General features: G+C 38.4%; 1 protein-coding gene across 2 annotated transcripts in view; it reads left to right on the forward strand.

The window, feature by feature from the left end:
- Window positions 1-21,866, forward strand: part of b3glct (beta 3-glucosyltransferase) — a 123,949-nt gene that overhangs the window by 39,839 nt on the left and 62,244 nt on the right. For both annotated transcript variants that reach the window (XM_008107926.2, XM_062974700.1), the window contains exon 4: window positions 3,965-4,074. In XM_008107926.2, the coding sequence (XP_008106133.2) occupies window positions 3,965-4,074 (110 nt within the window). The remainder of the gene's footprint in view (window positions 1-3,964; window positions 4,075-21,866) is intronic.

The following is a 21,866-nucleotide window of genomic DNA, read 5'->3' on the forward strand; positions in this document are numbered from 1 at the left end:
TCTTGAAATGTCCTGTTTCCTTTTTACATCTATTTAAGCTGTGGCCTTCACCACATCTTCTGAAGGGGCAAGATCTGTAAATTAAATCCTGTGTGAAGAGGAGGTATGTCTACTCTGAATCTTACAAACAATTTGATTACATTATTATGACAGAGCAAGAAGAACTTACCTCTTTCTGCATTCTCTCCATTATGCATAGTCCTGAAAATATCAGTAGTATTTCTTCTTTGATAGTTCCGTCCCCAATCTTCGAATCCTTCCTAAGCCTTTCTTCAAAGAAAATGATCATTTTGGTTACTATTTTCTTTATCTTTTCAAACTACAGAATCCATTTGGAGATTGGTAGCTTTAAACAGTATTTCACATGTGCCTTCCTCAGAGATTTGTAGAAGCGATTCATGGTACAGATGAGATTATTTTCTAATTCCATTTTTATAAGGGCTATTGGAAGTCCTATTGGAATAGGACAGACTATTTGCCCATCTGGCTTATTGGCAGAGTGTTTCCAGTGTGCCAGGCAGAATTTTCTATCACTTGCTACCTAATTTCTTTGGCTAATGAGCCTGAGATTGAATCTTGGATTTCTACATGCAAAGCATGTGTTCCATCACTAAGAACGTGGTTGCTCCTAATTCCTCTTTCTCCTTTTACCACCAATTAAGGCTTTACTGAATTTGATAAAGAGTGCTTCTGTGCTTCAGTTTAGTATGGTTATGTTAACCTCTTTCTTAATGCTACTCCTCTAGTCAAAAATATATTTTATTAATGAAGCAGTGTAAAACTGTATCATTGCATGTATGGTTGTCAGCTGAATACTGATTAAACATGATGATGATAATAAGCTAGAATTAATCTATCTTGTTCTTCAGATCCTCAAGTTGATTTGTGCCGAGTTCATAATTAATCAGTCTTTTTGGAACATCCTTTAATCTCAAAATTATTTTCAGTGAATTTTGGCATGTGCTACTTTGTCATTAGAATGAGCAATGAGATGAATAAGAAAAGCAGCCAACATTGCAAGTAACATATTCACAAACATGTTGCAAATGTTTTCCCGAGAAAAAAAAGAAATGAAAAGAAAAAGGAATGAAAACATTTTCAGTTGCCAATTGGATTTCTTTTGATTCTGTTAAACACACACACAGCCTGAGCTTATTATTTAGTTTACATTTAATAGAATACAATATCAGTGTGGAGACAATTTAAGCTTTAAATGAAATAAAGTTTAGAAGCTTCCTAGAACTACCAGTGTTTAGATTTTGGTGCAACAAATTTTGGCATGTTATTTCTTTTATGTGCCTAAATTATTTGGGGCTTAATTTAAGTATAGCAGTCTAATATACATAAAAAATTCACAGTAGAAAAATATTAATATGCAGTTTTATGACATGATGCACTGAGATTTGCAACATTTGAAGAATACATAAAGTACATGCCCTGAGTCTTTGTGATTGTTTGAGAAGGAGATGTAAATAAGAAACTTCCTTAATTAGCCTTTGAAGCAGCTATGAAGTAAAGGATTTTGCTTTGCAGACTTGTACATCTTTTGATTAGCACAGAGAATATTGTAGAGGTTAGAGGACATTTTAAAAGTTAGAATAAACATGCAATAATGCAGGAATTGTGCAAAAGAAAGATTAAATGATGTGATTATACAGTGCAGTTCTTCCAATTTCTTTTCACAAACACAGCAATTAAATATTCAAGGAAATGTACCTAGATGCTAATATTGTATATACTTGAGATTTTCAGCCCTTTTTTAGGGCTGAAAAGCTCCCCTCAGCTTATACTTGTGTGAGGGTCCTGGCTGGCTTATATTTGGGCAGCTTATGTAATAATTGCTGCTGCTGATTCTGTGGATCTATCCTAATTGGAACTAAGAATTAGATGTAGGCAAGTTTGCATGCAGTGCTTGCTTATAGGCTCAGGTTCTAATATATACCATATACACTCTAGTACAAGCTTAGTTTTTCAGTCCTTTTTAGGGCTGAAAAAGCCCCACTTGTCTTATTTTCGAGTGAGGGTCCTGGCCGGCTTATATTTGGACTGGCTTATACTTGAGTATATAGGTAATCAGAGTTGGACAGTCTTACCTTGTTCAAGTCTTATTATTATCCTAAATTACAGTTTTATGAAAATATTCAAAAACATTTAACCTACGGATGCCTCAATTAATGTAATTTTATTGGTATCTATTTTTAGTTTTACTTTTGAAATTTACCAGTAGCTGCTGCATTTCTCACCCTCGTCTTATACTGAGGTCAATAAGTTTTCCCGGTTTTGGGGTAAAATTAGGTGCCTCGGCTTTTATTTAGGTCGACTTATATACAGTATCTAAAACATAATAAAATGAACCATATAACTGCATTCACTTGCCACATGTTTGTGGACATACAGATTTGTATTGGAAATCTCACTTGCTACATATGAAAGGCCTCACTCTCAAAAGAGACGTTTGGATCCTTAAAAGCAGAGCTTTTCAACCTCTGTGTTGTGACATGTTAGTGCAGACGTATCAGACTTGTGGCCCTCCAGATGTTTGGGCCACCAACACCCAGAAGCCCTAGTAGGCTTGGCCAGTGGTTTGGAATTTTAGGAGCTGAAGTCCAAAACACCCAAAGGGCCACATGTTTGACACCACTACGTTAGTGGGTAGGCTGCAGTGTGTAGATGTATTGTGTGAACACAATGAGAAACATCAGTGTATACGAAATTAGCAATAAATCATATATTTAAAAATATAAATGAAAGGTTTTAATGAGATACGTTGTGTCTCCATACATTTTGTTATTACAGTTTATGTGTGTGTCCATATCTCTTATAAGGGGTTGATATAACATCTGGTTTATTCATAAAACTACTGTGTTGCAAATGATACATGTCTAAAAAAGTATGTCACTGACATGAAATGTTCGGAAACCTCTGCTTTAGAGCGATTATTCTGGTAGAGTAGAGAAGACAGATTCCCCCACCCCCAACACAACCACTACTTCTGCTGCATTTAGCTCTTGTGTCCATCACTGCTCCACCAACCCTCCTAAGGATTTTTTGGGAGTATACATGGGGCTACAGAGAGAAGAAGTAGTAGAAGTTGCTTCCTCTGATCTTCTATTGTATAAACATACTCTGAGAGACATTTGGCTTTGAGAATGCATTCTCACTTGTGGCGGCAAAGTGTGGATCTAAGTAAGATTTATGTAGAAATGCTTAGGTAATAGCAAATGTAGCTGCGCTGACATAAAACCTCTGTGCTTCAAGGCATGAGCAAACAACCAGCTGGTGCAATGAATAATATATCGCTAGACAACTTTTTTGTTAGGAGAGACAATATTTTTTACTCAATGTATTTACAAACTATGGTATATTTGAACATCTGCTGAATAGCTAACAGTTGTGAACCAGTAAGAAGATGTGTATTTGTTTTATACACACACACAAACAGATTGTGTTATGTATGCTTAGTAGACTATCAGAAATAGTAAGAACATCGACTGAATTAGTTTGCACCTGGGAGACAAATTTAGATTTGTTTCTAGAGAGGCATGATGCATCTTCTGCAGCAGTGACTAACTGTTGACAACTGTTTACTTTAGGCTAAGGAGTAAATTGCTTTAGCTCCAATATAGATATAGTTTAGTCTGATTTGGCTGAACCTCTTATATGGATTGTTTACACTTTTACTGAATATTAGCTACACCATAGTATTTGTGAACTGAGATCTTTCAAAATGGTTAGCAACATTTTTAGCCAAGTGCAAGGATACCAGAGATAATATATTTTCATTAAAATTTAAAGCTTTTCTTTCAGGTTCTCGAGAGAGCTTAGGGACCAGAAATCCTTTACGTTAATTATTTGATGTTTCTGTGTACTATTTGCAATGGTATACTTATTCATTTAACTTTGATTTCCTTTAATTATTATTATTATTATTATTATTATTATTATTATTTATTTTCATTTGCAGAACTAAAAGAAATCGTATTTGTCATCCAAAGTCAAAGGAATTCTTTTCATTTGAAGAAAGCAGAGGAGCTAAAGCAAAATATTTTGAATCAGGCTGCAGATTTTGGAAAGGTATGAACAGATGCATTTATAAATCTGTTGCCTCTGTCTTAAAACTTCCTATTTGAATTATAGTTCTAGAATGTGTTTGATACATTTTATTTAACTAAGGAAAGAGTTTTATTTAAATATGGATTAGGATTTATTTTAGTTGACAGCAAGGTGCCTGATTTTTATGCATGCAATATTGTACATGATGTTTATTTTTATTGTACAGGTGCAGAGACCTGTGAATTGTTTTCTTTTAACCAGGAACATCTACATGTGGAATGTCAGGAATGTATGAGGAAATGGGGATAGAAATCACCCAATTGTATACTCCACCGTCTTTAAAGACTGATTAGTTTGCTTGTGACTGTGTTCCCCATTATAAGATTTCTTCATTTTGGAACATACATGTTTGTTCGTTTTTCTTCTCACACTCTTGTGTCTGTTATTATATCAAGATTACATGAACAAAGCATTCCTTTGTTCTGGAGCAGGAATTAAGTGGTTTGAACTACAATATTATTCCTGTACCCCTGGTGGATACGTTCCTGAACTAACCGTGTAAAAAGGGAGCGATGGATAATGAAAATAAACATCTAATGAAATAATTGTCTCATTGGAGTCCCTAGAACATTCCTAGAAAGTTATCCTCTCTGGGACTGTTCTAGGTACTTCAGCAGGATTCTGTGGGAGCATACCTTAGTCATCTAGGGGACTTAAATAATTCCTAAAGAAGATATTTTGTCAGATGGGTGTAGTTGAAACTGAGCATACTAATTCCATGGGTATGATGGTCATACTGTTTTGGTTTTTGACTTTGAATTCTACATCTACATCATGCCTCCTTTAGTTTGCAAGTCTTATTATAGTCTTGGTATTTTCAAATATTTGAATGGAATGGATGGTATTTATGCACTATTTTTATTTATTTATTTATTTGTTTATTTACAGTATTTATATTCCGCTCTTCTCACCCCGAAGGGGACTCAGGGCAGATTACAATGAACACATATATGGCAAACATTCAATGCCAACAGACAAACAACATATATAGACAGACACAGAGGCATTTAACTTTTTTTTGTTCCAGCTTCACGTTTTCGACCACAGGGGGAGCTGTTGCTTCACTGTCCACTAGTGGATGTACTACCTCATTCCTTTCCTCGTGTTTTGCTGGCAGTTTTATGATGTTGTAAATTAGTTAAATTAGCCTCCCACATAAAGCGTACCTAAATTTCCCTACTTGACAGATGCAACTGTCTTTCGGGGCTGCATAGGTCAACAGCAAGCCGGGCTATTTAATGGTCGGGGGCTTAACCCGACCCGGGCTTCGAACTCATGACCTCTCGGTCAGTAGTGATTTATTGCAGCTGGTTACTAGCCAGCTGCGCCACAGCCCGGCCCTTTTTTCCCCAGAAAGTAGTGACTGAAACAGTGGGTTAATTATAAATAAAAGGTTAAGACTGAGCAGTAATCAAAACTGCATAGCTGGGTAGTAGAATAACTGCCCTAGAATATGGTATACCCTCCCATTTAGGAGGTCTACTACTAGATGTGGAATAGTTACTTATCAGCCCAGCTGTATTAATGGATATTTTACATCAACACAGAACTGAACTAGATGTAAGAACATAAACACCATGTTTGACCAAGCCAAATGTCTAGCTAGGTAATATTTTGTTTGTATGGTACCTAGTTGGTTGCTTGTACGAAGCCCACCAGACGATGTGAGCATAAGAGTGTGATCTGCATCAGTTGATACATAGAAATATGCTACCTTTAATGCTGTAGGTGACATAGAACAATCTAGACCAGTGGTTCTCAACCTGTGGGTCCCCAGATGTTTTGACCTTTAACTCCCAGAAATCCTAACAGCTGGAAAATTAGCTAGGATTTCTGGGAGTTGTAGGCCAAAACACCTGGGGTCCCAAATATTGAGAACCACTGATCCACTAGCAGCCATTGATGGACCTGTTCTTCATAAATTTATCAAATTCCAAACAATGTAGTAGGCATCTCTATATCTTGTCAGTGAGTTTGCTGTTTTAACTATGTGCAGTGTGAAAAAGTACATCATTTTATCTGATCTAATCTCCCATTGTTTAGCTTCAGTGGACAATGCCAGGTTCTTCCAATTTTCTCTATACAGTGCATAATTTTATATATCTCAGTTGTTCCTTTTCTTAGTTGCATCTTTTCCAAATTAAATAACTTAAGTTCTTCTTGTGGGATATTTTGTCCAGTCTCTTGATCATTTTGTAGACACTAACTGGGATTGGCAGCTATAGAAATTGCTAGATCACTCATGACAGTAGCAACCATGCCTAGTATCAGCTTGGCCAGAGAGATGTGTTGTAGAAAAGTGTTATTTGTGAATGGATCAGAGAGTTCATATGTTAGTCTGGTTGGCACAAAATTGAATCTTATCAGTGCAGGTCTGTTCACATAAATTAATGATTTTAAAAGTTCTCATGTTACCACTAGATGTCAGCACATTGTTACATGTGTTTGCGTCCACAGCTAGGGTTTATAACTTGTGTAAATAACCTTTTATGTAAATTATGTAAATTACTCTAGAAATTTAGTTCTTTTCCAAAACTTGTCTTTGAGTGTGAAATTTACACCTCTCAAATATTAGTCTTGAATTCTTTCATATTTTATCCTATTGTTTCTCTGAGGAATTGAATTTGAATACATTGCTTTCCCCACCACATCCTCACATTTACAATTATAACTGCTTCATAAAGTAAATCAGATTATGGGCTAGCAACTGGCCCAAGGTTGTTTTATTAGCTTTATGGATAAATGGAGATGTGAACTTCAGTGTTTCTGGTCTTGGCTTGATATACTGTCTATTGCAATATACAGAGCACATAAAAGCAGAATTAGACAACAGAAATCCAAAGACCAAACTTGGTCCCTTATAGCCTCTCTCTCTTACCTTATAACCTTTGTCTGCCAGTGGATTGCCTATTGGGCAGTTTATGATTATTCAGTTGTTTGGGGTAGCAAAGTCTTAGCAAGGCAAATATGAACCATAAAACCTACACTGATTTTAAAACCAGTACCTGATTTTGTTATTTCCTGTTGATGGTTTCTAAAATGATTTCTGGTGTTCTATCTCTCTATCTATCACTCAAACAAATACACTTTATGTACACATAGTTCTGTACATAGACATACACGCATATGTTATGCAAAATGTATATCAGCGTTTTGCTAGTAATAGGTATATAGTTCTGGGAGGATTCATCTTTCAGTTGTTTTAATATGTTCTCAATGCATTCTTCTTTGTAGTTTGAGTGGCCATAGTTGACAATCACAGACACCCTCCATCCCAGGAGAAGTTACTTTACTGCTGCTAGTGGAATTTCAATTTTACTGCCCCTTGTCTTGATTCTCATGTGACCATAAAAGGGATAGTGAACCCTACCCACATTGAAATCCCTCCAAATTGAACAACAACAGAAACAACATCTGATAGAAAATGTAGGCCTGTGATGCTCTCTTTTCTTCTCCAATATGATTTTTAAGTATCTTTTGCTTGGTGAAAAATTCAATGGAATTTTAAAAGCTTGCATAAAGTATATTGTGCATTTTGTTTGGCTAATAAAGGTATTTGCTTTTTTGTAGAATTTGATTTATTTTGATGGGCAATTATTGAAAATTTGATGGAAATCTCTTGAATGAGGAGAGAATCTAAATTGCTTTCATGAGCCTGTAGCTCGGTTTTTGCAAAACTTCACCCGAATCACTGATTTTCAAGTGTGAAAATCTGTGTCAAATAGAAATGTCAAAAATGTAGAATTTCAAGTTATTTGATGAGCTAAACTGAAGATGATTTGCTGGTATTTCTGAAACATATAATTGAAATTTTATGATTCTGTGCATAATGACTTACACAATATAAAATAGTAACCCATTGAGCTTAGTATAGTGAAGTTACTCAGAATGGTGGTCCATGTGTACATGCTGGTCTTTGAGCTGTTGGCTGGCAGTCTTTCAATAGTGTCTAGAAAAGAAAGAAACAATTATAGCCAATGGACTCAAATATAGTACTAATCCCTGGTACACTAGGGAGGAAATTGCCAGTTCCCCATGTCAGAAAGCTTAGAGTACAAGGATTAGTAATTAGTACAAGGATTAGTAATTGGTAATCTGTGTGATTAATGTACATTTTATAGAAGTGCTTGATATATATTTTTTATGGAACTGTACTTTAATAGTGTGTTTGTAGAATTTTTCTAGTATTTGCGTGTTTTTTACTGTGCTGTGACCCTCCTTGAGCCATGGGCAGAGGTGGGTAAGAAATAAAATAATAATAATAATAACAATAATAATAATAATTATATTTGAGAAACACAAGTTCATATTACTGTTTTTCCTAAAATTCATGGGGTGGTCTTGAGCATGTTGTTACCATAACGAACTTTACAGGATTGTTTTGTGATTAAAATTCCCCATACAATGTTAGGGAAAATGCAGGACGCAAATGAAGCAGTAGAAACTAACATAGAAAATAAGTGATAGCAAATGTTAAAAATTGCTGGGATGGAAATCAAATTACAGAATTGTATAGCAGCGAGTGTTACAGGTGACTGTTTTCTTTGAATTAGATTTTATTATCTCTGCTAATGAGCATTCCCATTTTGTTTTATTATGCATGCCAACAATATAATTACAGGATATGTTGAGCCGTTTCCATCTGTTTAGCTAGTGGATTGTTAATTTTTCTGCATTTGTTTTTTTTTACTGCAACATTTTCATATTTATTTTGATGTGAAGTAGTAGTAGTAAAACATCCTGTTTCTTTGCTAACACTTGAAATATGTTAATTGGCATACACGAGGTAGTTCAGTGGGAAAAGAAAAGGAAGTCATTGTTGTTCCTTTGAAAAAACAACAATTGAGTGTGAAATTTTTATGTATATGATACATTATGTGAATAAGGCACTGAAATTAACTTTATTGGTGCAATATGCTGCTTGTTCTTAGGGTAATTGTTACAGTTGTAGTTAATGTAGGGTTCTTGTAGGGCCCAGTTGATAGATCTGTTCTCTTGCCTACATACTAAGAGAATAAATTGAGGCTTCTCTTCACTTCAATAAGCCATGTACAAAAAAACTTCCCAGAGGATTGTGCCCCCAATGTGAGAGGGATCATAGCTCAGTGGTAGAGCTCATGCCTAGCACTCCAAAATTTGTAGGTCCAGTCCCTGACATTTCCAGACACTGGAGAGTTGGCATAGAACACGTTCCTGTGTTCTTCCACCTATCTACTTATACAGTGGATATTTGTACATCCTGAGACTGACAAATGAACTGCTGCACATGATTCATAATGTGTGATATTAAGGATGATAATGTACTTGGTAAGTTCTCACTGCACAGTTCTGGCACAAATACAGAGTCAGAAGATTACCATCTTGCCCTGGGTTAATTGCATTTTTATATCATAAAATTGGCTGCGGATGCCACTGTAATGTTCTGTTCTGTCCTTAAGTTATGCTGGAGTCTCAAGACTTAAAGCAATTCTGTTTATTTATTTGAAGTATTTATATTCACCCTTACCAATTTTCTCTGGGTTTGTAATAACAAGATAAAAACATTTAAAACACAAAGTGAGTTCCAAACAGTCTTAGAGAAATCCAAGCTAAAATGGTGTATCTATAATAAGCCCCTAAAGCTCTTGAGCTAAAAGGTATACTCACAACCAGCAGTCATTAGATGCTAAAAACACAACAGTTATAAAACAATTATAATTAAAAGAGATAATTAAAACATCCATTATAAAAACATACATTTAAAATTACACAAGTTTAAGTTATAATCCAGAGTCTGTCCTTTATCAGTCACATAAATCATTCTTACTTTATTTCTGTATCTGCTGCTTGAATACCTGGTCCCACAACTATGATTTAAGTTTTTTCTGAAAGGACAGGAGGGAGGGAGCTGACCTGATTTCATTAGGGAGTGAGTTCCACAGACAGGGGGCCACCACTGAGAAGGCCCTGTCTCTCATCTCCACCAATCGCGCTTGTGAATATCACCAAACTATGAACTGTTCCTTCGGGAGAAGTGTGTGTTTTGCATAGAGATGGCAGTTGCTCTAATTCTTGGAGTAAGGAGACACTCATCACATTGCTCCCAAATTACTGAGGTACTGTTTTAGTTTATTAGCCTTTATCCAACCCATCTAAACACCCTTAGTGGAATGATTAAATGGAAATTTTACACAAAAAGATATGTGGAAGGACACTAAGACATCTGTGTGAAATACATTAATTTCTTACGCTAAAATATTTACAACTTCAAACACTTGTATTTTAATTATTTTGCATACAAAACTTCTGATTTGTCAAAATCAGGGGTCCCCAAATTAAAACCCATGGGCTCGATGCAGCCCTCCAAAGTCATTTACCCAGCCCCTGCCCCAAACTTTAGGCTTAGGGTCGCCCTAAGTCTGAAACTACTTGAAGGCACCCAACAATCCTAATGAACGTGTCTTTCTCATCAGCCGAAAGCAGGCCCACACTTCCCATTAAAATAACTGCAAGTTTATGTTGTTCTTCATTTTAAACATTGTATTGTTTTTTCATTATTATTTTTTGAACTACAGATATATGCAGTGTATCCCCCCGCCCCACAGTCGGAAGGACCGTGAAATGGCCCTCTGTTTAAATGTTTGAGGACCCCTGGTCAAGATAGTACAACTGTGAATGACCCAGGCTTTTAAGACTCATCTTGATTTTGGAAAGTTGGACTAATTCTCTTACATTCTTTGGAATGCCTCAGACTTTCACTGGATTAAAGCCAGTGACTAGGAATATAAAATGTTTAAGTTGCCATAAATTCCACTTAGTACTTGCTGTTAGCTGCAGGCTTTATAGACAATTTGGCAACATGCCTGCAATTATGTGGTTCATTTAAATTGAGGGTATATTTGGAAGCACTAAATGCATTTCTGTTTCTTCTGTTTTGGAAATGGAGTCCATTATTTGAATTACAGTACATTTTCTTGGAATACTGTCTCTTCCAATTGAGTATGAGCTGAACAACCTTACAACTGCAACAGTTTCATAGTTTAAATTTTATTTCAGTTACAGAATTTGGTATGCAATATTTAACAAAATTCAGTATTTTCATTTAAGAAAGCATATTTCAGAGTACTATTATTTTTTCTAATTCTATCTTTGATTAAATAACACAGCATTTGTGTAATTATGTTATTTAAAATTATTTTAAGATGAAGTTATATACATTATGTTAAATATTCAAATGAGAAACTGTCTGTGAAACAATTTGCCTAGGGAAGCCAGAATGGCCCCTCCCTGCTGTCCTTGATTAGTGTTTTGTGCATCTTTATAGGTTCTTAATTACTTTAATGACATCAACTATTTTAATAACCATATGCATTATTCTATTTTAGTGTTTATATGTTTTAGGTTTTAAATTGTAAATTGTATTGTTTTTAGCATTATTAGCTGCTTCGAGTCTGTTTAAGAGCTAAAAAGTGGGATGGTGATGATGATCCTGTTTGAACTGTTGTTCAATATCAATTAAGATTAAAATGAAACACTTAAAGACATGTACCAATTAGAATAATTCTTTATAAATAACTGGAACCATTGCAATAACATTTTGGAATTATTCCAGCTATTTATATTTATTTTGGTTACAAATGCTATCTGCATTTTCTCTTGTCCAGTTACATGCTTTCTTCTCATTCTGAGAAGATTATTGTGAAAGCTATGCTTCAGAAGTATTCATCTACAGGATAATGAGCTGAGCAAACAAAATCTTGCTTAATTCCCATTTTTCTTCCATACTGTCCCAAACTAGACATTAATTTTAAAAATGAGAAGCCTTCTACCCAAGTGCAGTGGCTTAATGTGTAACATATAGTTGGACCATACATTTAGCTGACACATAGATTTTAAAGAAAAAAAGAAAATGGACATACTGAAAAACGCTATAAATACAATAAATATTGTAATAGTAAATGAAACTGCAGAAATGACATCCTGTTAAAAATGCAGTAATCCAAAATTGCTCGCTGACAAATAACTCTTAAGCTTATCACTTGATATTGCACCCTAAAGTGGGCATTACGTTTGCCCATTTTCTAAAGTGACTTGCCTTGCAGCATGAGGGGAGGCACTAGGAGAAATATATCTAAAGTATAGACTTATAGACTGAAGATTCTTGATGCAAAGGTGGACAGTTAATATATAAGCAGTCCCTGAGTTACAAACATCCTACTTGCAAGAACAGGGGTGAGACAACAGAAAGTGAGATGAATCTACCCCTAGGAAGGCAAATTCATTCTTGAAAGAGTTGTCATGGGGAAAAGGTGTTTCCACTGAAGCTTTATATTATTCCACTGAAGCTGGATATTATTTACTGTATTGCTTATTGTTTTGTGCTGTGCTGTTTTTTTATATGCTGTTTACATTGTATTGTTTTGGGCATGGCCCCACGTAAGCCGCCCCGAGTCCCCGTTGGGGAGATGGTGGCGGGATATAAATAAAGTTTTATTATTTATTATTATTATTTATCACCAATCCTTGTTTCCATAACAAGCCAAGTTTTTTTTCAAAATCTAATGATCACAGGGACAGAAAGTGAGGTGAAATCTTCTGAACAGGGGCACAGGCAACAAAACATATGCCCCAGGGTCGTAGCCAGGAAATTTGGGGGGGGGTTGAAAATTGGGGGGGTTGAACCCCTCCCCCCGCTACAGGCCTGACAATATTTGCTTGAGATAGTGCTTGTAGTTCTGGAGGGACTCTTAATTTTGTTGCGTCTCATAGACTTAGCATGGGGAGTTGGTTAACCAGTTGAAACTCATAAGTAAACCAGGTTTTTTTTTAACCTGAAAAATGGGGGGGGGGGGTTGAACCCCTAAAACCTCCCCCCTGGCTACAGCCCTGGCCACAGGGATGTTAATCCCCCCTGTGCTATCCAAAGCTTATATATATTTGGCTGGAGTTACACTTTAAAAATTTACCTGTTCCAACTTACATACAAATTCAACTTAAGAACAAACCTACAGAACCTATCCTGTTTGTAACTTGGGGACAGTCTGTACTATTAATATGATCAAGAAATAGCAATGCTGGCCTATTTCTTAGGCTGCTTTCTTGCAGAAGACAACTTTTGAATAGGAGATATGGAATTACATTTTCAGCAGAACCATATGATTGCACATTATGCAATTGACTCATCCTTGTTTCCTTCTCCCAAAAAGAAAGGATATTTTTCTCAACATATGTCTTTGTAATTTAAATGACACTGGCTGAGAGAGCCTTTGACTGATAAGATGTTACTGTTTTCTTTTTACTGATACAAACTCAGTTGTTTTTAAATATGTATTTTATTTTTTAATTGTACAGTATTTGCCTTTTGTATTTCACCACTGTTCATACTTGAATGATGGCCAAAGACTGGTATGTGTTAAATAACAGTTTTATTACCATTTTTATCAGACAGTGTTGCTTGGGAGAATCAACAGTCATCATTAATGATAATTCAGTTTCACACATTCTAGAGCAGTGGTTCTTCACCTGTGAGTTCCCAGGTGTTTTGGCCGACAACTCCTAGAAATCCCAGCCAGTTTACCAGCTGTTAGGATTTCTGAGAGTTGAAGGCCAAAATATCTGGGGACCCACAGGTTGAGAACCACTGTTCTAGAGGATCAATGCCTATCTCTTTTGATGCTCAAAGATGCCTTATATTGTGCATCAGCCTCATTTCCCAATCAGTTGCCAAACACACTACTCTGTGTGAATGGAAAAATTATTGGGGTGCCCTCTACGTGGATTTTGTGAATACATGAACATATATTTTAAGTTAAACCAACTCAAACATCCCCTCCAAATTTACTGACAGTCCATTTAGCCATTTACCTGCGATGCAGTAACAAACAGAAACTCAGTTTGTTTACATAGGTTTAGAAGAAATAAAGTAAATAGATACTGTTTCAGACATTTTTATTTCAGTATTCTTACGGAGTATGAGAAATTATGAGATGCTAAAACAACTGGATAAAATGGCAAAATATGTAATCTTAGCTGTCATGAAAGGAACTTTTCTGAAGTTGAATATGCAAATGAAGCACCAGGTTTATCTGAAATGGCTTTTTAAAAACTTGGATACAGCTACTGCCTTTCAAGCAGAATCAAAGCATTTGTTGGAAGTTTCTCATGCAGTTCCCTTCTTTTCTTCTCTTAAAAAGCTGCTGAGATGAGAAGCTTGTCCGCCTCTACTTGAAGGGAAATGTTTGACATGGAGCCATAGCATGCACATCTATTCAGTTATAAATAGCTTCTTTTTCTATATTGATTCTAGTTAAAAATCCAGACTTCTGAAAAAATGGTATATCTTTTATGAGATGTGCAGCAGTGATTTTGTAGGAAAATTGAAAAAAATTACAGCTTAGAAAGGGCTGAAAAATGTATGCATTATTTTATTCAATGAATTTATCCCATCCTTTGAATAGGTTCCTATTCATTGCATCAGTACTAAATCAAAAATAAACTATGTGTGAAAACATCTTACAGTTCTTTCTCATCACTGCTGAGTCTATACCAGCTTTTTGCATTATGAGACTTTCCAGATGTTTGAACTGTAGCTTGTGGGATGCTGATATAGAGGGCACGCTGGGGGTTTATTTCTATACTAGCTTGGGCACCTGGTGTTGTCTGGGTTATTTGAAAAAGTTACTTTTTAATTGTACAAAATGCATAAAATTGTGGGTGAACTACAACTCACATAGAATCATAGAAGAGACCTCACGGACCATCCAGTCCAATCCCCTGCAAGAAGCAGGAAAATCTCATTCAAAGCACCCCCGACAGATGGCCGTCCAGCCTCTGCTTAAAAGTCTCCAAAGAAGGAGCCTCTACCACAGTCCAGGGAAGAGAGTTCCACTGCCAGGTTAACCCTGAGAAACTCCAGCAGTACTTAAATTTTGTTATGTTGGGCAAGTTTTCTCTAGATGCACCATTAGTGGGGTTCTATGTGCTCTCTGGCTGAAAGGTAAACTGCAACTTTCACTATGGTGAGTCAGTCCCCTCAAACCTCTGCAGTAGGTTGAGTTAGTCATGGGGGTTCTGTGTGCCACATTTGGTCCAGGTCCATCTGCGGTGGAGGTCACCGTTTCTCTGTTTGTGGATGAACTTCACCTCCTAGAAAGGAAGGTCATTTCCCCCCAAACCCCTCCAGTAATCAAATTTCGGCATATCAGGTAAGTGTGCCAAGTTTGGTCAAGATCCATTGGTGTTTGGGTTCACAGTGATCTCTGGATGTAGGTAAACTACAACTCTCCCAAATCAAAGTGATTTTTTCCCCAAAGACCTACAGTATTTTTTTTGCTGGCTCTGTGTGCCAAGTTTGGTCCAATTCCATCTTTGGTGGAGTTCAGAGTTCTCATTGACTGCAGGTGAACTATAAATCCCAGTATCTACAACTCCTATCAATCATTTACCCCAAACCTCTCTAGTATGTTCACTGCTAATCAATTCCTCTGTTTGCTGTGTGCCATAGAAAAGAGTAGGAAAGGTCTAAGGGGGGGAGGCAGTGGGGTGGGTCATGCAAATTCCACACCAATTGATAGCGTCAGAAACACTGGGATGTCTGTGGTGGAGGAAAACACGGGAAATCTAGGATGAAATTGTCTCCATCTGAAAGCCTTCACTTTGGTTGTGGGCAATATGGTGTTTGTGGAGGACATTGGCAGGGCTCTTGTATATGTTCATGGCGCTCACTATAATCTGCAATAACATTGGAGGGAGAGCCTTTGGTGTGTCCTCCATAGTGGGAGCTATAGCTGTTTGTGGAGGCAAGAACCTGTCTGTGTAAGTGGACATCCCAGCCACACACACACACACACACATATTTTCACTTGTTATGTGTATAGATAAAAAACATATTGAGCTGGTAGAGTTTGAATGTCTCTAGTAGTCTGGTTCAACACATTGTTTTTTTTTTATTAAATTGAGATTTGAGAGGCAAGAGTCTGCCTTTTCCCACTGATCTAGCCAGCTTCAGTGTTTCTGTCATGGTTATTTGATAGCACTTCATCTAGGTTTTATCAAGGCAGGATATAAAATCATGTCCCTGTCTCTCCCCACCCCCCATTAGCTATGGGATTCTTTTGTCTTCTTCATGATTGATCAATCAGATAATGAAAGATGCCAGAGATCTGCCGAAGAATTTTCTGCTTGGTTTGTGCAAGTGAAGAGCTGATTATAACAGATTTTGACTATGTGTTCAAGAAACAGCTCAGATTTATTATATAATCAGATTACCATCGAAATCAATCTCCTTTTCTGGAGGGAAATCTATAGATGTAGAATACCTGTATAAAGAAGAACTGCACAGTTTGTAGTACTGATCATATTTAAATATTTAAATATTTAAATATGATCAGTGAGGTGTAGGTATAAGATAAAATGATTTATAATTTCCATAAACATTCACGGAATTAAAATAGCAAATTATATTTTATAATATTAGTTTACTTATTTCATATACTAATTTGAAGAAAGACTTTAACTGAAGGACTAGCAAAAGTTATTATAGCACACATCTTTAGGTTTTTCAGGAATTAGTGATAAATTCATTCGATTCACGGTTCATTGTGAATTTAGCAAATTCATACTTCCCACGCATGAATCACAGCTAAATGTCAAAATATGTGCTTTCCTGAAGTTTGTGATGCAGTTCAGATGAAAAAAAAGTCTGCAAAATAATTATTTAAGACATTGACTAGAAAAAACATGTATATGGGGAAATGAACACAAAAATCCTTTATTGAATTGAAAAATAAATATTGTATGTTCCAAAAGTGTTACTTTTGAAGCTATTGGAAATATGTATATAAAATAAGGACTTTTAGAAAACCAAGCTTAATAGATTTGTCTTTTTCTAAATAGAGTTCACTTCACTAAATGCGTGGATGACCTCAGTTATGTGTATATTCAAAAGTGTATAAAGGGAAAATAAAAATTACAAATGTTTAAGTGGCAATGGCATAGAAAACAATGTGGCAGTTTAATTAAAAGTATGCCCAACACAATAACTAATTATCATGCATTTATCTCAGTGTTGCTGTAAAGTAAAACCTGTTATGGGAAAGGAAATTACTGTTTCTATTACAAACAAAATAAATAGAATTTGCCCTTTAATACATTGCTGTTCAGAGAAAACTCCGGTATGCAACTGCTAAACTGGAATTCACAGATTGTATAGTGAATTAAATAGATATAACATGACTGGAGCGGAGGTTTCATTGTTATTAGATTAATACTATTAATCAGCCTTTGTTTGTATGTTCTCCAATTTTAGCATAACATTAGAAGCCAGGGTTTGAATCCATCTTGGCAGTGGAAACCCATTGGGCAGCCTTGGACAAGTTACATTCTCAACGTTAGAGAAAGACAAAGGCATACTTTGAGCAAATCCAGCCAAGAAGGTCTTGTGACCCTTATGGTCACTTTAAGTTGGAAAGAACTTTAAAGCACCTAGCAGCAACTATGCTTAGGTCAACTAAATAAAATGAATCAAACCCAAGCCCTGCATGGTTTGGGTCTAGATTACCTGCAGGATTGCCTTCTGTCATACAACCTTTCCCACACACTTGGGTCTTCTGTGGGGCGGCTACTCCAACCAGCCAAAACCCAACTGGTGAATGTCACCTGGAAGACCTTTTCATCAGCTGCCACAAGACTTTGGAACGACCTGCCGGAGGAGCTCCAACAGCTACATCAGCTGACGGAATTTAAAAACCATCTAAAGACCTATTTCTTCCGGAAGGCCTAACCAGCCAGTTTTAAGCATGAATTTTAAACTTAAGTTTAATCACTATTCTGTGTATTTTAATGTATATTTTATAGAACTACATTTTAATATCTATATTTTATAGAAATACATTTTAATACCTATCTTTATAGAATTTTTACAATATTTATGTATTTTAATTATGTTGTAACCTGCCTTGAGCTATGGGGAGAGGCGGGTAAGAAATAAAATTATTATAATAAATTAACAACGTGACAAAATGATAGAACATAAATAAGGTAGAGGCTTGAGAAGTTTAAAAAGTTTTAAAAATCCAGGTCTTTGTCTAAACTGGCTTACTTACTTAGGCGATCCCTCGTCGTTCGAGGACGATGGTCTTCCAACCTTGGTATCTTGGGCGTGTGTTCTTAGGTGACTGAAGAGACCGATTCTTGACCCGCATATTCTCCCGCAGTGAGGACATCGGTTTCCAGGTGGAAGGCGGTCCCGGTCGGGGTTAGCTTGACGCTCCTTCCTCTTGGCACGTTTCTCCCTTAAGCCCTCCGTTCGTGCCTCTTCAAACTCCGCAGCACTGCTGGTCACAGCTGACCTCCAATTAGAGCGCTCAAGGGCCAGGGCTTCCCAGTTCTCAGTGTCTATGCCACAGTTTTTAAGGTTGGCTTTGAGCCCATCTTTAAATCTCTTTTCCTGCCCTCCAACATTCCGTTTCCCATTCTTGAGTTCAGAGTAGAGGAGCTGCTTTGGGAGACGGTGATCGGGCATTCGGACAACGTGGCCAGTCCAACGGAGTTGATGGCGTAAGAGCATCGCTTCAATGCTGGTGGTCTTTGCTTCCTCAAGCACGCTGACATTTGTCCGCCTGTCTTCCCAAGAGATTTGCAGGATTTTCCTGAGACAACGCTGATGGAAACGCTCCAGGAGTTTGGTGTGACGTCTGTACACAGTCCACGTTTCGCAGGCATAGAGCAGGGTTGGGAGGACAATGGCTTTATAAACAAGCACCTTGGTCTCTCTACGGATGTCCCGGTCATCGAACACTCTCTGCTTCATACGGAAAAATGCTGCACTCGCAGAGCTCAGGCGGTGTTGTATTTCAGTGTCGATGTTGACTTTTGTGGAGAGGTGGCTACCAAGGTAGCGGAAATGGTCAACATTTTCTAATGTTGCACCGTTAAGCTGTATTCCTGGCTTTGCAGAGGGATTAGCTGGTGCCTGTTGGAAGAGCACTTTGGTTTTCTCGATGTTCAGTGAGAGGCCGAGCTTCTCGTATGCTTCTGCGAAGGTGTTTAGAGTGGCTTGTAGGTCTTCTTCTGAACGCGCACAGACTACGTTGTCATCAGCATATTGGAGTTCTATAACAGATGTTGTGGTGACCTTGGTTTTGGCTCTCAGTCTGCTGAGGTTAAATAGCTTGCCATCTGTCCGATAGATGATTTCCACTCCGGTGGGAAGCTTCCCATCAACAAGGTGAAGTATCATAGCGATGAAGATGGAAAATAAGGTGGGGGCAATAACACATCCCTGCTTGACACCTGATTCAACCTTAAATGGGTCACTTTGGGAGCCGTTGCTGTCCAAGACTGTTGCCATCATGTCATCATGGAGGAGCCGCAGGATGTTCACAAATTTGTCAGGGCACCCGATTTTTTGGAGGATGGTCCAGAGAGCGCTGCGATTCACTGTGTCGAATGCCTTTGCAAGGTCAATGAATGCCATGTACAGAGGTTGGTTTTGTTCCCTGCATTTTTCTTGGAGCTGTCGAGCAGTGAAGATCATGTCCACTGTTCCTCTGGAGGGGCGGAAGCCATTCTGGGATTCTGGGAGGGTGTCTTCTGAGACAGGGAGAAGGCGGTTTGCAAGGATTCTTGCGAGGATTTTCCCGGCGGAGGTTAGAAGGGAGATACCACGATAGTTCCCGCAGTCTGTTCTGTCCCCTTTCTTGAAAAGGGTGATGATGGTGGCATCCTTGAAGTCTGCTGGGATTTTCTCGGTCATCCACACCTTTTCAATGAGCTGGTGGAGTTGTTGCATCAGCTCAGGTCCACCTTCTTTGAAGATTTCAGCGGGAATCCCATCAGGTCCGCTAGCTTTGTTGTTTTTTTGTTGGCTGATGGCATTGCTGACTTCTTCCAAACTAGGCAGTGCTGCAAGCTCATCCCTGGTTTGTTGTTGCGGGATTTGTGAGAGGGTCTCTTCGGCCACATTGGAGCTGCGATTCAGCAGGTTCTGGTAGTGCTCTTTCCAACGTAGTGCAATTGATGTTTTGTCCTTCAGAATTTTGGTTCCATCTGATGAGCGTAGGGGCTGTATGCCATGGTTTCTTGGTCCATAAATGATCTTTGTGGCTTTGAAAAATCCCTGAGCGTCATGGGTATCTGCAAGGTGTTGGATTTCTTCAGCCTTCTTTGTCCACCAGATGTTCTTGAGTTCTCTGGTCCTTCTTTGGACCTCAGCTTTTGCACTGGCATAGATCTTTTTCTTGGCAGCACAGTTGGTGTCTCTCTGCCATGTTTGGAAGGCTTTCCTTTTGTTATCAATCAGCTGTTGGATCTCTTTGTCGTTATCATCAAACCAGTCTTGATGTTTCTTAGTTAGGTATCCAATGCTTTCTTCGCAGGCTGTGATGATGGAGGTCTTCAGTTTGTTCCAATGTTCCTCAACATTTTCGGGGTGTTCTGTGGGTAGATGATCTTTGAGTGTTGTTTGGAGAAGGGCTCGTTTGGAGGGCTCCTGAAGGGCTTGGGTGTTCATTTTTCGCCTTGTTTTTCTTCCTTGGAGTCTGCGTTTGGGGACGATCTTGATAGCCATCGTGGATCGGATTAGCCTGTGGTCTGTCCAGCAGTCATCAGTACCTGTCATGGCTCTTGTGAGAAGCACATCGCGGCGGTCTCTGGCACGTGTGATAACATAGTCCAGGAGGTGCCAATGCTTTGACCGAGGGTGCTTCCATGATGTCTTGAGCTTGTTTTTCTGGCGGAAGAGCGTGTTGGTGATGACAAGGTTGTGCTCTCCGCATTTGGTGAGAAGCAAGATGCCATTCGAGTTGCTGTTTCCGACCCCGTCTTTTCCTATGATCCCTGGCCACAGGTCAGAGTCCCTTCCGACTCTTGCGTTAAAGTCCCCCAGGAGGATGATTTTGTCCTCCTTAGGTATCTCCGATAGGATGGTATCCAGCTGACAGTAAAATTTTTCCTTGATGTCTTCGTCAGCATCTAGAGTTGGTGCATAGGCGCATATGATGGTTGCCTGTTGGTTTTTGGCAAGGTTAATTCGGAGGGTTGAAAGTCGTTCGTTGATGCCAGTGGGTGCTTCAGTCAGGTGCTTCACCAGGTCGTTTCTGATAGCAAAGCCAACTCCGTGTATTCTTCTTCGCTCTTCTTCAGGTAGTCCCTTCCAGAAGAAGGTGTAGCCTCCCTTTTCTTCCTTCAGCTGCCCCTCTCCTGCTCTCCGGGTCTCCTGAAGGGCTGCTATGTCGATCTTGAAGCGTCCCAGCTCTCTTGCAATGAGAGCAGTCCTGCGTTCGGGGCGCTCGCTGTCAGTGTTATCTAACAATGTCCGTACGTTCCATGTTCCAAAGTTCATTTTTCTTTTTTGGCCGCAGAGTGGTGACCCCTCTGGACGCGGCAGTCCAGTCAGGGTAGGAGAGGCAGACTATGTTTAGGGCACCTTTTCTAGCCCCTTCCCCGTGTGGGGTGAGCAGAGCGGATCCTAAAAAGGGCTGCTCAGTCATGGATACAGCTGCCGGACTACTCAACTGCCTCGGTCCTTGAGGTAGAACGACTGAGTCCATATCCACCGCCCATGTGCCAGTCTGTGACTAGGGGCTTCCAGATTTCACAGTCCTGCCCCCGTCGCCACTCGCTGATCGCCATGGGACTTTTGTAGGTTTGTTTTTATTTTTGTTGGAAGACGCCTGTGCGTGATTTTTTTTAATGTGTGGAGGTCGGTGCACGGCCGGTCAACACACAGTCTTCACAGAGTGAGGTTCCAGCAGTGGTGTGGTTAACACAACGAC

The sequence above is a fragment of the Anolis carolinensis genome, chromosome 3 (genome assembly GCF_035594765.1).
Source record: "Anolis carolinensis isolate JA03-04 chromosome 3, rAnoCar3.1.pri, whole genome shotgun sequence".
Lineage (NCBI taxonomy): Eukaryota > Metazoa > Chordata > Lepidosauria > Squamata > Dactyloidae > Anolis > Anolis carolinensis.